The 16,835-nt window shown below is 41.8% G+C and overlaps 1 protein-coding gene across 3 annotated transcripts in view; it reads right to left on the bottom strand.

Annotated features, from left to right (window-relative positions):
* PCSK5 (proprotein convertase subtilisin/kexin type 5) overlaps nt 1-16,835 on the bottom strand; it is a 456,955-nt gene that overhangs the window by 246,728 nt on the left and 193,392 nt on the right. For all 3 annotated transcript variants that reach the window (XM_032427639.1, XM_032427640.1, XM_032427641.1), the window contains exon 9: nt 12,748-12,848. In XM_032427639.1, the coding sequence (XP_032283530.1) occupies nt 12,748-12,848 (101 nt within the window). The remainder of the gene's footprint in view (nt 1-12,747; nt 12,849-16,835) is intronic.

Raw genomic sequence — 16,835 nt, 5'->3', positions numbered from 1 at the left:
CAAACTGATCATAAGTATTTTATATTTCAGGTATGGTATTGCCTATAATGGAGAGTTTTAGCACAATGAAAACTATAAAATTGAATACATCTGCTATGGCAATGAGGCTATTAGATGTCAACTTCAATGGCACCTAAATTCAGAGCAATGAATAAGAATACAGCATGACTAATATGATCACTCCTAGATCATGCTCTCTCCAGGAAGCTCCCTCTTATATTCTTTCAAGTCAGTTATAAAGGTTTCCAATAGCCAAATAACAAGCAGACTCCTCTGAGAGCCTGCCTTAAATTTCCCTCAATTCTCTTCCCTCCTCCCAACATTCCATGGTTGTGTATCAAGTTTTTCAGATAAACTAGCGTGCCCACCAAAAATAGAAAATCGAGGGGTGTCTGGGTGGTTCAGTCAGTTAAGCATCGAACTCGCGATTTCGGCTCAGGTCATGATCTCAGGGTTGTGAGATCGAGCCCTGCATTTAGCTCCGCACTGGGCATGGAGCCTGCTTAAGATTCTCTCCCTCTGCCCCTACCCCCCTCTAAAAAAGAAAAAAAAAAGACAATTAAGGCTTTCACTGGATTCTGGATGAACAATTTTAAACTTTGAAGGGATGTTCAGTTTTCAATCATGTATGGGCATATTTCTAAATATTGGTAGAAATAAAAAAAATATGGATTATTTCTCCTTTTCATTTGTCCTTCTGTTACCTAAGGCTTGGTCATGATTTAAGCACCATTGGATAAAAAAGGGTGAAACTCAGTTAATGCTGCAGTCAATTGATAACTCAGTAAACACTAAAAACCAAGTATAAGTTGAATCACCTTTATGACTCCACTTTCAGCAAAAATGCTATCATTTCATTGGTGGCCCTACCTAATCCTTTCCTTATTTGCTGTTATGCACCCTTCCCTACCCTTAGCCCACCAGCACTTTCTATCCCAGTATCATCCTTTGTTTTTTCTTTCATAGCACTTAATATCAGATGTAATTAACTTTTATGCCTCCCTTCACTGGAATGCATGTTCTCTGGGAGCCAGGTTCAAAGCACCATATGCATTTGGGATGACCCTGCTCTACCATTCTGGCAGCTGAGGCATGGAACATCCATGTCTTGCTCATAGAGGTATTCTAGTTCTAAGCATGGTGCCAGACACACATGGAGTTACATCAGAATTCTTTTTTTTTTTTTTTTTAAAGAAAAATTTTTTTTTTTTTTTTTTTAAATTTATTTATTAGAGAGCGAGCGAGAGAGAAACAGCATGAGAGGGGAGAGGGTCAGAGGGAGAAGCAGGCTCCCTGCTGAGCAGGGAGCCCGATGTGGGACTCGATCCCGGGACTCCGGGATCATGACCCGAGCCGAAGGCAGTCGCTTAACCAACTGAGCCACCCAGGCGCCCCTACATCAGAATTCTGATGCTAAAGATCGCAACAATGACTGTAAGTGTCTTGCAGTTTCCGAGATGGGGAAAAAAGGGTTTCAAAACAAAGAGATGATGGTAACAAGCATGACTCAATAAGTATTTCTTGAATGAATCAGTCAACGTTTAGAGTTAAAACGAAATCTGTTGCCATTTATACCCTACTAACTACAGCTACCTTAACAGATACCTATTCATACTTTTCAATAACTAAAGGGAGACTTCCTTCTCTCCACTGATTCATTCTCTCATTATATGAATATCTGATTGCTTACTGTGTGCCCAATATTGTTCTTGGTGCTGCTGGGGCTACTGCACACACTCACTTTCAAGACAGCTGACAGTCTGGGGGGTTTCTTTCCTGTGATCTATGGACCAGTTGTAATCGAATCACCCAAACTATATTGAGGGCTATGTTAAAAAAAAAAAAAAAAAAAAGAAGAAGATAGCAGGAAGGGAAAAATGAAGGGGGGGAAAATTTAGGGGGAGACAAACCATGAGAGACTATGGACTCTGAGAAACAAACTGAGGGTTCTAGAGGGGAGGGGGGTGGGGGGATGGGTTAGCCCAGTGATGGGTATTAAAGAGGGCACGTTCTGCATGGAGCACTGGGTGTTATATGCAAACAATGAATCATGGGACACTACATCAAAAACTAATGATGTAATGTATGGTGAGTAACATAACATAATAAAATAAAAAAAATAAAGTAGACTAAACAAACTATATTGAGAGGGCTTCAAAATCTTCTTTTTTAAAAAAGATTTTATTTTTAAGTAATCTCGACACCCAACATGGGGCTTGAACTCACAATCCCGAGATCAAGAGTCACATGCTCTACCGACTAAGCCAGCCAGGTGCCCTCAAAATCTACATTTTTAAACAAGAGTCTGTATGACTTATACATACTAAAGCCAAAAAAAATAATCTTCAGAGTATAGCTTGAATCCCTCTTTTTCTATAAAGTCCTCCTAAATCATCCCTATTCAAAGTTTTGTCACCCTTCTCCATACTCCTGGCCCTTATACTTCATGGCAGCCTTTGCAATTAAGCATGTCTTGTTATAGCTCTTACAGTAGAAAGGTGATGTGGTGTAACAGTGCGTTCTGCTGTCACATGACCTGGAGTTCCATTTCCAGATCTACCGCTTACCACCTGGATGAACTTCTAAGCCTCTTCCCACATCTGACATAGGGAGCTAGTGCCTACCTATAGCACTGCTTTGAGGACTAAGCGAGATAACCAATAAAAGCACTCAGCTCAGTATTTGGCACAGAGCAAGCATTCAGTGAGAGCTGTCTACTGTTTTTATTTGTCATCATTTTTGGATTTTACCTTTTTGTACTCTGATGCACTATTTCCACACTCAATTGAGGCAAGAAGAAACTTTTGTCTCCCATACAGCATATCACGGTCAGATGTACTATGACTTTATGGGTTAGAAAGACACTACCAGGCTTCACAGGAATATTGTTTTTCCGGGATATGCAAAGAACATAAAACTTGACTTCACCTTGGTCACACGTATGGTTACTCAGTAAGGTTCAGAATCATCGCAAATGGAGAAACGAAAACCCAGGATGGCAAGAAATAAGCCAATCTTCTACACACAAAATGTCTTTTTTTGTGTGCAGGTTGTATTCCAGGTATCTCCGATTACTTCACTATGAATTTGTTGCTTTGGGCTTTTGACAAATCAAATGCCATCATTGACTTGTTGAGGTCAGCATGAATAAATCTTGCATGCTAGTGAAATGACATGCTTTTCAGTCTGTCATTTCTACTTCTCTTCTTTACATTTCTCTCATACTGATGGCAAAATGTATTATGATTCTTCAAAAACAGAGTAAAAAGAATGCCGGGATCAGCTAAACACAAAATAATAATAGTGTCACTAGGAACAATTATCCTCATCTGAACAAATGACACAAAAACATCCTACAAGTAAAAAAAATTATAGGTTAAGACAATGTGACCATATACAAGACTGATTCAAAACTCAAGAAGACCCGGTATAAAAATAGGGTTGAGTTCTAACTGGGTTTCAATATAGAGTTTAGGAATATATCTGAGACTGTTCAAACACAAAGACAGTGATATTTGATGAAGCCATACAGTAAGTCACTTTGCAGAATGTATTGAAATATGCTTAGATTAAAGTGATTAAGTTAGCAAACTATGGTGTGAAATATAATGGACCCTGGGGGGGGGGGATAAAAGGCAGCTTCTCTTATTCTCAGCAAGAAAAATTATATTTGATAGTGTTTGGGGTGTTACCATAGACACTATCAAGAACAAAAATTTCCTGGCAATGAATAAAATCCACAAACCCTCAAGAGATTAAATTTAAATACTAAATTTTACATATTTCTCGAAGAACCCACTAACTCATTAGGTTTTCTAAGCAATCTTATGGGGTAACTGCATCAAAGTCAATTTGCTATTAACACCCTATTTAAATTAAAGGACATAGGAGATGAACAATTTATAATGTAAATAAATCCATATTCTTTATTTTCTCTATTTTAAAAATGTAAATTGTCTCAGTCATTTATAGCAACCATGATCTTAGTGAAAAGCATTTTCTAAGAATTAAGTAATAAATTGCTGGGGGAGCCGATGCACCAAAGCATAGTCAGTAATTGTAAGAGAAACTGGCTACTGGCTATGGGTCTTGTTGCAAGACCCGGAGGCCCAGAGATCTAGTCCCATGGGTATTTATGCCTCTTTTAATTCTCAGAATCCCATGGAGAGAATAAAGGGTATCTATTTCAATAAATGGTACACAATCTACCCAAGAGCTCTGCTAAGAAACTAGACCGCAGCCTTGAGTTTTTCTTTCCCCCCAAAGCACATTATTCTAATTCACTCCCTGTTTGCTGTACCTGCAAAATGAACATCAGATCTATCCACTTCTTTCTGTCTCCATCATCATCACCCTGACCAGGCTACCCTAATCTCTCCTGAACTATGTTACTAGCTTCCAAAATGGTACCTGCTTTGCTCCTACACCAAGTGTTCTTCAAGGAGAAGCTGGAATGATCTTTAAAAATTTTAATCAAATCATGTCTCCCTCCTTAGAAGACTCCACAGGCCTCTATCATGCTTACTTACTATGATGCCCTATGTGATCTGGACTTTTCTAAACCCTCAGCTCACACTAGCCATGAATATCTTCCTATTTCTCAAACCCAGCAACCATGTTCCAACTATGTGGTCTTCCCAACTTGCTCCTCCCTCTCCCTTGCAATGCTCAGTCCAGTTCTCTACCAGTGAGCCTTCTTATATTTCAGGTCTCAGCTAAAATGTCACTTCCTCCAAAAGGTCTCTCCATTATCACTCTAGATAAAATGGTTCCCTTCATCAAGTTACTCTCTCCATTATTCTACTCTGTTTATGTTGTTCTAAGTACTTATCATTTGGTTTGCTGTAGACTGCCTCGCCAAAGAAGACAAAAATTCCATGTCTGTCAACCCACCATTCAATTCACAATGTCTAGTGTAGGAACTGACAACAAGTAGACCATTAATACATGTCTACTGAATGGATGGATGATTCCATCTAAGCTCAATGTTACTAACACCCATATCCTCTTTACATACCTTTCAGAGATGAGAAAAATGAGATTAGAAGTTTCCTTCCAAAATCCCTTCTCACACACTCCCCCCCACCCCCCATCCCCCAGGCTTAAACCAAGAGAAGCTTTCTGCATTATTTTCTCAAAGTGGTAGCATTGTTTATAGAATTCTCAGGCATAGTGTCCTTTGAAACGGAATTCTTGTCAAGATGGTGGAGAGGGGCGCATATCACAGATAATGATATAATTAGTATAAAATGAGTCAAATCCCAGAGGACACCAAAAGGTCTTTCCCACTTTCAATCTTAAAGTGATCCTGCTTAGGTTAAATCACAAATCAGGTATTTATAACATGAGACATTTCTAAGGTAACATATGACACCTGGCAAGGAAAAATGCTGAGAATTGCAACTGAACCGAGAACTACTCTTCTTAAGAAGCAATCTTTATTATTACAGCAATACGAGCAAAATACGTTCAGTGAACCATCTGTTTTTGAAAATAAAGCTAAGCCAAAGCAGCAGCTAACAATCACCTGGTTACTTCTCTGGGCGACTCAACTACCCATCCCTTCTTTGTTTCCTCATCTCAGGAAGGGGATAGAACACATCGGGCTAAATCTCAAGACAATACAAGGTGAAGGAGCCTCCTCACCAGGGCTTTTCCAGCAATACAGGACACCTTTAGAAGCTGCATTATTTTAAGCCATTAACCACTAGTTAGGTAAAAAGTTGAGTCCAGTGAAAATTGGCTTCCACATAATTTGAACTCGAAAAGTGCTAGAGGACACAGTGTATTGTCTGTGTGTGTGTAGACATAACAAAGCTATTTTCATGCACAGTGCTGGCAGAAGGCCCATGGTAACTGCTCTGTGGGTCTGGTTACAATTATTTCACTATAGGGAATCATCCAGGACAGTACATCCCTTCTCTGTCAGCTGGGCCTCAAGTGGAAATGTGTGCTGTTTTTACCTCACAAACCTTTTCAGCTCTCCTCCCTGAGCACATTTTAAGTCTCCCCACCCTCCTCATGCTACAGATCCCAACCCTTCATGCCAGAAATCTCAGTTAAATGCTAAGCCCAAACTACAACATTACAGTACTCAAGAAACTCTGAGAGTATAGGGGAAAGGGGAGTGTGTGTTAACTCCATCCTTACCCTCGTCATTCTACAGAATCCAGGGCTCATACCATGAGCATGTGCATGTGCTTCTGAAGTTCTAAGTGAAATAAGGAAAACTCTCCTAAAAGCAAAGAATTGATATGTTCTCTGCCATTTTACCTCAACAACCAAATGCATTTGCCTCCCCGCCCACTGCAGCATTTCGTACAGGGGAATGTGGCCCTTGGGAGAATTTCTGATGGAACATTCTATACTGAAATGTGTTCTTAATTAAAGCAAAACAAAGAAGATAAGAAGAGTTTACAAGATATCAGGCCTAAGATGCTAACCCCAATATTTAGAAATGCTTATGTCTATCGAGTCCTTCTTATGTGGGCTCCCTGCAAAATGGTCAGTTCTAGAACTTTGAAGCCCCTCCATTAGTTACTTTAACTCAGCTTATTAAAAACTCCAGGCACCATCTCAACTGGCCCAGGTATTAATTTCTCACAATAATTGAATCTCAAATATTTGGAGCATTTCCTCATATTTTTCCTCCATTGGAAACATACATAGGTAAGACAGAGGTTATAATGAAAGGTAGAGCAAAGGCATGAAGTGGTTGATCAGTAGGAACTGCATAACATTTATATAGATGGACTTTGTAGGTTTATAAGAAATGCAGATGGTAAGTTTAATTTCCTGAGAAAAGAATTTTCAGGATGGTTTTTCTGAAATCAACAGCATATGGTGTGAATCATCTTGTGGCTCAACACATCTTTAATTCTTCACACACTGACCTTTCCATGTCTCCCATTATCCCTTCCACTAAAGATCAAAGGTAGAGGGGCTTCTCTTCGAAGCTAAGGCAGGAAATAACACCATGTCTTTATTTTACCTGAGTTAAGCCCAGTTCTAAGGAACAATAAGTAAACTGGGTAAGGGATGAGTTGAGGTGGTGTGGGGAAGAAGTCACTAATCAACACCAACAAGAGGAACTAAAAGATAAAAATAATGAATATATGAAATTGGGCAATTCTGTTCACCTCATTTCCCTGGTACAAAAAATGAGAAGGTTGGACTAGATGGATTGACCTAATGTTTGTTTGGAAATGACCTTTTGCAAAACACGGTGCTTAGATGTCATGGAGGATATAAAAGTGTCATGGAGCCAATGTTCCAAGTTGGATCATGGAGGCTGGCCATTTCTATTTTCGGCCAAATCCTGCACGCTCCCCCAAAATGACTGCATTGGCTTTCTTAAACAATTTGTGCATCTATGTTAGTGTACGTTTGCCTCCCTTTGAAGGCAAGTGACAGGTTTTACAAATATTTAAATTATGTCCTGCCTAATTCACTTAGCATCTAGCATGATGCTTTAATTTTTTTTTTTTTTTTTTTTAGTATGTACCAGGTATTTGTTATATGCATATAAATAAAGACTGTAAGGCACAATACTTAGTCTCAAGGAGTTTAAGCCTCGTTTGGAAGAGAATACACACAAAAACATCTGTAGTAGAACAATAAATTAGCTAAGTTACCTAATACTATATCCTCTCTATATACATTCTATAACCTGTGTTCTACAAATACGTATATGATATATTCCAACGGGACATTTGAACTAGGAGAGAACAGATAGGTAATAAGAAGAAAGTAGATGAGCCTACCTAGAAATGTGTGTATATGTATGCCCATGGGGCTAGCTAGCTAGCTAGCAGAAGCAGCGACTGTTTAATACACTCCAGGTATGTTTCTAGTACAGAGTGACAGTGCCACCCCAATTTGTGTATTTTCTGAAGTTAGGTCCAGATACATGAGATGTTCTCAAAGGAAGGTATCCCTGAGGCCCCTGAGATATGAAATCTGAGGAAAATGCTTCCAGGTCACTTAAAACAAGGATTTGTGGAATAGTCTGTGTATCAGAACCCTCCTTCTCAAAGTCCTAAATAATTTTAGAAATTTCTTCCTGACTCAGTCCCTTTTATTGACCATTCACTGTGCAACATTTCTTGATTGCTGAATATATATTATTCAAATCTCCAATGAGAGACCATTTGCAACTTAAGGCCGAAAGGTTTCTTTAGTAAACTTCAATTGTGAATGTCCTGAGCTAATGCTGGTAATGGACATATAAAAGACTCCACTAAACTAGCTTCTCTTTGCTAATAGTTACAGACTCAGGTCAGGGAAACTTTCAGTAAAGCACAGTGTAAGAAACTGAACAGTAGGGGCCCCCGGGTGGCTCAGTTCATTAAGCATCTACCTTCAGCTCAGGTCACGATCTCAGGGTCCTGGGATCGAGCCCCACGTTGGGCTCTCTGCTCAGTGGGGAGTCTACTTCTCCCACTCTCTCTGCCCCTCCCCCTACTCATGCTCTCTCTCTCTCAAATAAAGTCTTTAAAAAAAAAAAACAATCTGAACAGTGTATTTTTATGAACGTCAATTGTATCAATTTTTATTTTATAAGCCATTTTGTAGGAAACATCATTTGCTAACAACTGTCTTTTCTCTTCCCAGGGGGCTAGAGTACTAGCAATATATATATATTGGTGTCAAGATGCAAGGCTCTTTATACACGTGACCTGGTGTTCTTGTAGGCTGCTCCCCTAAAACTATTAGTCATGTTTCACTACTTTCTTCATTTAAGGACACTCATTTTACCAGAGCTTTCTGAGTTATGCCATACAAAAAACATCACTTGAAGCAGCAATGGCCCAAAAGATAATTAGTTCACTTGTAATCACTGATTACATATTCCTTCTTCGCTCCGCTGAAAAACCCAAAAATTCCTTCCAAATCCACAAAACCCAAATAATTGAAATATTATAAACCTCTGAACTAATACACACATGACAAGAGCACCCCAACACAAAAAGTTTTCTCCCCTCTCTTTTAAGAGCACAGTTTTTTCTCTTATTCTGAAATTGTTCACGGTTTTTTAGAAAGCTAAGAAATGTACCGCTTTCAGTGCCCAGACAACATCTCTGGGAGCAGAAGGAAACTGCCTTATTTACTAGAAAGGCAAAGTTTGCAATCAGACGTCAGAGGCAGCTGGAGAGAAGAAGAGGCTCAAACCCAGGGAGAGCAGGAAAGGTGGCAGATTTTGAGAGGCACTCAGAATCCTTCCGGTCTTGGGATGATTCACTTTTACCTGAGGATCTGGGGTGCGCTATAGGGGAGTCTGTTACAATACATGTTCTTACACACCCATGGGAGAAGGATGGGCAGGGGGGAGGCTGTCCTGTGAGCTGTCACGCAGAGTTAACTCAGGACCGAGCTTTTGTTGAGCTGGGATAAGAGATCTGCACGCTTGAAGCTTATCTGTTTCTATGCTTTGTATTTGTCTTTGTTTTCTTTCCTCTTAGATTCCTACCAAGGTGTTTTTCGTTGTTGTTGTTGGGTTTTTTTTTTTTTTTTGGTGTTTGTTTTTGGGAAAAGCTCTGAGGGGAGGGGAGCGAGAAGCATCAGGATGGCCAATGGTTGCAGCCGTTCCAGAGGAGGATCTACTGTTCTACTGACGCAGGCCAGCACTTGCGGATGCAAAGAAAGCAGGCTGAGGGGAGCTCGGCAGGTGGGAGCTTTCCCTGAGTAGATACTGTAGTCGAGTGACCTCAGGAGAAGCGAGGATGCTTCCCTCTAGGACATGGAGAATTGGGCCGTGCCAGTAAACGGGGACTGAAGCCCCTGCTGGTGGTTCTTCACCCCAGCACTGAGCCTCATCGTTCCTCACTGACCTGAGCAGGGGATGCATGTCTGGAGTGTCCCAGTGTCCTGGCGCCCAACTCTGCCTCCCTCTGACCTCTCCCCTCTCTCCTTTCAAGGGAGTATCTTGTAGATTGGGATTTTCAGCTTGTGAGAGGAGAGGCTGAATCTCCAAATACCAAGGTCCAAGTGTTGTTGAGAAGTACTAGTATAAGAGGAGATCCCCGGGGAGGGGCTGCGGGGGCTGCAGAGTGGGCTTAGGCTTAGCGCTTGAATGACCGCAGCCTTGGCGACTGTCATTTGAGCTCCTGGCTCCAATTTCTTAGTTCCAGATACGTTTTCCTCATGTGGGAGGCCCACGGCTTATTGATCCCAGTGGACCATCCACTTTTAATGCCCCTTCTTTTAATGCTCAGACGTCTTTCTCCTAACCTCCACCTTCACTCAGAGGCAAAGATTGGCCTGTAGAACAAGCCAATGGGGTTAAGAGGCAAGGCTTATCCTTTCTTATTTTATCAGATTACTGACCATCTACTTTGGCCCCATGATCAAACTGTACTGCTGAAAATCTTAATCTACGGTGGATTTTTCCAGGTAGGGTGTATCCTGCAACCTTCCTTCTACTCATCACAGTTGAGGCAAAAATTGGTCTTTAGAAATGCTCAAAATGCAAAGAAAGAGAAAACAGATGAAGAATTCCGGGGTGTTCCCAGCCCCAAAGTGAACTTATCCAACTGAGTGGGCTGTTTGGGCCACAAAGGTAAGGATTTTCCACTTGAGCTTAAACAGTGGTCAAAAGAATTGTTGAAATATGAGTGTTATAGTAATATCCCGAGGAACTGAGTATCCCGTAGGTCTATAGCCACAGATAGGGCACTTGGTTGCAAAGTTTGAGACGACAATCATTTTTTGGTGGGGAATGGGGAGGTGCAGGAAAAATTCCTGACTTTTTTTCCCCTTCAGTATTTTGTGCATCGGAAAATATTCCTGAGAAACACCCTAGAATTTCAGGATGAAGACAATCTATTTTCAAAAATCCAAACAACAGTGACCCACTTAACAACAGACAGTTAATGGAGACTTCTGGGGGCAGAACTGCCCAGTGAAAAGTTGTCAACTGAGAATTTAATAGGGTAAGTACAAGTTTTTTGCTACACCCCAACTTTCACCACTTTAAAAGATACAATACGCTGAAATGATTAATATTTCTCATCAAAAAGGAAGAAATACAAGATTTGTGGGAAGCTGGGCATCCCTTAGCACCAATGTTTAGGCAAGAGGCCAAGAAGAGATACAATACGCATTATGTCCTGAATGTTTCTGTTCCCACAAAAGTCGTGTGTTGAAATCTATTGCCCAACATGATGGTACTAGGACATGGGGTCTCTGGGAGGTGATTAGGTCAGGAGGGTGGAGCCTTCATGAGTGGGGTTAGTAGCCTTACAAGAGACCCCAGAGAGCTCCCTTGCCTTGCCCCTTCCTGCTGCCATGGGACCCACCTAAGAAGTGGGCCTTCACCACACACCAAAGCTACCAGTATCTTGATTTTAGACCTCCAGCAAAAGGAGAAATAAATGTCTGTTGTTATAAGCTACCCCATTTATGGTATTTTGTTATAGTGGTCGGAACAAACTAAGGCAGCCCACATGCAGAGCTGTGTTCTTCTGTCTGTCTTACTCCAAGGCTTTCCATGGCTTATAATTTACTCTTTCCATTTCACATTAAGGCCCGACTTCCTTAATAAAGGCCCCCTGCCTTAAAAAGGGGCAGCTGTAAATGTATTGAGAACGAGCCAGAACCTTTCTTATTGAAGTACCCGCGTCTCGTCATGATTCTGTATTCTTTTCCTGTCACCTACTATTGCTGTACGTCAGGGTATGACTAAATCAAAGGATCTTTCCCTTCCTCCCTCGGGCAGGGGTGCAAGGTTATTTTTGCAAAAACACTTACGTTATTACTCCAGTTGCTTTTATGGTCCTCTTGTAGGAGGGTGTCAGAGTGCAGACTCACAGTCCCTTTTCTAAAATCTTTGGACCTGATGCGCTTGGAATTCAAAATTTTTTCAGATATGGCATCCAGAGCACATATTACACAAAACTTCAGTTGGGGGCGAGGGGTCTGAGCCAGCACCTCATAATCTAATACATTCATATTTCTGCAGTAAAATGTATGAATTTTCACAACAAAGACTGTAAAAGGCCTCAAACCAGTTCAGGGCAAGCTTTGCCATCAGAGGACTTTGTGTGTCAAATTTGCAAAAGAACTTCCAGTTTTCTGGGCGTTTCGGATTTTGAAACGGAGGGTAAGAGAGTGTAGATCCATATGAGGTTTTGAAAGAATTAAGATCAGTGATTTCAGAGTTAAGACAGCAAAATCTGTTGGTGTTTACAGAAAGAAGAGGTGAGACCTACTGCACATCATCTAAGGGGACTTTCAAAGGGATCTTTGAGACACAGAATTTGACCACGTTGAACAGGATTGAAGGTAGATGGGTCGTACCTGTCCCTGAGCATCTGTCATATGACCTTGACACATTCTGTCCCCCAGAGGGAGCGCTATTGTCATGGAATCTGAGCTGCCTCACTGTTCCGCAGGGAAAGGGCCCCGACTGCTCTGAGCCTCACAGGAACATTCCCAGACTAGAATAAAAACCTCAACAAGGCAACAGTGTTGGAGCCAATTGGCATGCTTGCGCTATGACTCCATAATAAAGTAATTACACAGTTTGATTTTTTAAGGATATAAAAACCAAAAAAAAAGTGTGTTTTTTTTTTCTTAATATAGGGAAAACAATTCTTTTTAAAACCCTGATCTTTGGTGTTTTGTAAAGGTGGGACTTAGAAGGTTCTATCTTGGGTCCTTGCGCTAGGGATTCTATCGGAGGGGACGGGTAAGTTGTCCTTGAGGTGAGGGGCTGTCGGCAGCGGAGACATAGGGAGATAGGCTTACTTGGCTTCCAGGGCCAACGCAATGATGCCTGCGGCCATGGGGGCCGAGGCCGAGGTCCCCGTGTGGTTGTCCGTGCAACGCTGCCTCAGATCCGTAGTAATCTAGAAGACAGAAATGAAAAATTTAGGCTTCTGGGGTCAATGGGAGTCACATGCAAGTAGAAAGAAAATTCACTCCTAAAAGTAGAATGGAGGGGGTGTTGAAACAGTGGTTTTAAATACCTTGTTCCTGCACTCCTGTAACTCTATCACATCTAGAGAATCGCCTGTGTAAATCAACTTTGAAAAGAGAAACATTTGGAAATTGGACTGCACTTCTGTTAAAACTGGGGTCAGGACTAGGGTGAGTCTCCGGCTTGGAACACAGGGGTTATGCCTGTGTGCCTTTCAATTCTACCCCCGCAAACCCCTGCTTGCTTCACCCCACACCCAGCTCTAGATAAAACTAAAGTTCTTTCATGACCCCAACATTTTTAATGATCAGATACGCTGAACCGACCACCAGACACTGAGGTAGGCATTGGAAGCTTGAAAGCACACGGTCTGGCCCTGCCCTTCCAGAACGGATACCTTGGGAGAGGCGTAGATTTTAAGCCAAGGCATGCTCTACCATAGATGGAACATCGGTTTTTAGCATCCACAGAAATGGTGCACGGAAGAACCAAGACCTCCTCAAAGATTTAAGGTGAATACCAAAAACAAGGTTGAACCCAGGGTGCTCGAGGGGACGTTACAGCACTAAGGGCCTGCCGGTATAGTACAGGAGGAGATTCGCCATTTCTCCGGTTTTTGAAAGCAGAATGTGAGAACTAGATCAGTTTTTCCTCTTGGTTTGAATCCAGTTTACTTCAGCTATGGCTGAATAACATTCCCATCAGCAAGAGCGTGCTTTTTAACCTTTCTTTCGTGATCATTTCACCCAGGGAGAAAAAGTTAAACTGAGATTCTCCTTAACAAGACAAATAAGGTACGATTTTGCAAACCAGTGAAATAGCTAAGATTTAAAAAACCTGCCCTCCCCAACAAGCGTCTACTTTTGCCTCCTTGGGGCTGATATCGCTCCTGCTGGGAACGCACAAGCCTCAGGAGATGAGCGGGTGCTCTCCTTGAAGTTACTGGAAGACAGTGGTTAAGCTTTGTTTGGCATCAAGACAAATAGGAAAACTGAGGTGGAAGGTCATCAGAAAGGTGTGGGGGGATAAAGGCAGCTGAAAACAAAGTCCTGTTGTTCTACGGTGTATCCTTCCAGAGGAGTGTGGAGATTGGTTGATTTGGAAAGAAATCTGATCTTCATAGGAAGAAAGTGCCGCATAACTCCCCAGAAATGAGCCCTCCCCTAAAAGTTTCCTCAGGGTCCCCTGAGGATGTCTGAATGGACTCTTTAATTTCTGCTATGGATCTACACTGACACGCTGGCTGACCTAGTTTCACACAGGGCCATCAGTTCTGTCTTTTGTTCCTTTTGACACTTTGAATGTCACCAGACTATCCATACCAGGTAGGCACTGATACCCAAGGAGTGGCAGAATGCACAAAAATATGTAGAACCGTAAGACATGGTGGTGGGAGAGAGGAGGCAAGCCTTACCCTCTTTTCTTGGAATAACTGAATGGTGGCCAAGAGCCCCGACGTTGTGTTTGGCAAGCAGGGGAGGTTATTTCTTGATTAACAGATCTGATTAACCAGCCATCTTCTGAACCTCCATGTCGGATGCTTGTAAGATGTTTGGGTAAACAGAGCCCTACCCACTTCTACATAAGAAACTTTCTGGATTTTTAACTGTTGACTTTAAAAAGGTATTTCTTTGTTTTTTTTTGTTGAGGTAAAAAGCACGTAACACAAATTTACCCTTTTAGCCAACTTTTAAGTGTCCAGTACAGTACTGTTAACTATATGCACGCTGCTGTACAACGGATCTCTCTAGAACATTTTTATCTTGTATGAATAAAACTCCATCCATTAAACAACCCCTCATTCTCCCCTCCTCCCAACCTTTGGTAACCACCATTCTACTTTCTGTTTCTATGAGTTTAACTACTGTAGGTACCCCATATAAACATAATTGTATGGTATTTGTCTGTGTGTGTGTGTGTGATTGGCTTTTTCACTTAGAATAATGTCCTCAAGTCTCATTCTGTTGAAGCACATGGCAAGATGTCCTTCTTTTTTAGGCCGCATAATATTTCATTATATGTATTTACCACATTTTCTTTCTTCTTCCATTCATCAGGGGACACTTGTGTGCCTTCCGTCTCTCGGCTCTTGTGAATAATGCTGCAAAGAACATGGGGATGTAAAGATCTCTTCGCAATCCTGTTTTCAATTCTTGCGAATATGTAACCAGAAGTGAGACTGCTGGATCACTGCAAAGGTACTTCTACTTCATTTGAAATTGCGGTTCAATTCGCAGCCTTGTTTTCCAAAGGCCTGGTCTGTAAGTCAAGGCATGAACACCCCAGAAGCAATCTGTTTCCGAGTCTCCAGATCCTCTGTTGTTAAGAGATGGCTCTGCCTGCATTCTTCTCATTGTACCTCACCCTCATGGTCACATTCCTTGGCCAACTTTTCTTTTTTTCAATGACTTGTGCCTGGATTCAAGATTTTTCACGATGTCTTCGCACTTGGCTCCTTTTGCTTGTTCTTCAGCTGTACCAGACACTTTCGGTACACAGAAACCCCTCCAGAATAAACACCCCAAGTGTGTGTAACGTCCTGGAGTCGAATAAATAACCACCTCCGGCCAACCTCAAACGTGAACGATAAAAACTTTATGAGGCCGAGTCCATAACAGGAAGATGCCTCGTCCACACAGAGTCACAGGTAGAGACGTACATGCTGCATGCTTAAATAAAAAGCTGCTCCGTACTTTTCTATACAAACACCAACCACATGTTAAACGCTCTTAATATGGCCACGCTTGTGGAATTCCAGATCGGCACTGTGTTCTCATTTATTTATTTATTTTCCAAGCACTTTATCTAAATGAAATGTGAGTAGTGTTGGGGGGGGGAGCGTTGGGAAGAGTGCAAAGGTGGTGGGGCAGGAAGGCCAAGGAGAGTGGGAGGGGGAAAAAGGACAGACAGAAAAGAAATAAAAGCAGCCTCCCTCCCTCTCACCCTGTTTTCAGGGGAAATTCCAGCTGGGTCATTTCAAGAGGAAGTTACTGTCACTGGTGGAAATATTTAGGTGTAAATGACTGGAAAGATCTAAGGCAGGGTTTTCATCATTAAGAGAAGGCACAGTATCAGGGAATTTGTAGGTCTCTCTTTAGAATGAAAAGGCAAAGACCACCAAGGAGCACACAGTCTTGAAGAAAAATGATGTCCCGAAAACTGGAACCACATGGGGGAACCCCATTAATCACAACACACGCACGCAGGCTCTGACAGTGTAATTTAAAAGCAAAGTTGTGTGGAACAGTCAGCCCATGTCATGGAGTCCAGAGGCTCTACGTGTGAGAACAGAACAACAAAGCCCTGTAGGTTTCGATTCCGTTTTAAAGTAAGTCTCAAAATTTGGTTTCCATCCCAGGGGCGCATCCAGTGCACTCCAAATTCCCTACCAAAGTCAGAAACAGAATTCTCCTCCACAGAACTTCTCAGATTGGTCAAGAAAATATCCTCTCTGTCCATCAGAGTGAGGGAAACAGGAGAGGACACCAGGCCTCGAGCCAGATCAAAGCTGTCCTGATCAGCAAATGAGATGTTCGGCCTGTCTCAGGATGAGGAGCAGATGGTTTTGGGGATGCCACCAAGTTAGGGATGTCATCTGTGTTTGGTGAGAAGGCGTGGGCGTTGTTCAGGTCTAGTCACACTCCCTCAGAGCAGAACCCTGGCTTTTTCTCATCCTAAGCTCTTATTTCCTATTATTTCACATTTCATTAGTTGGGCTGATTGGATCTTTTATTCCAGCCTGTTGAGGAAATTCTCCAGGGAACCTCCGCTCAGATTGACTTTGGCCATGAGTGACAAGTCTTAATAGCAACCCTGAAGTTAAGACTTTCTATCTCCCTGATATCTTGTGATCTGTTTTATTTTGAAGGTGCCATATTGTCTCCTATCTGTTAAAAGAGCAACTGAGCAGATATTT

The sequence above is a fragment of the Phoca vitulina genome, unplaced genomic scaffold, assembly GCF_004348235.1.
Source record: "Phoca vitulina isolate PV1807 unplaced genomic scaffold, GSC_HSeal_1.0 scaffold37, whole genome shotgun sequence".
NCBI lineage: Eukaryota > Metazoa > Chordata > Mammalia > Carnivora > Phocidae > Phoca > Phoca vitulina.
This window is presented reverse-complemented; position numbering and strand designations above follow the sequence as displayed.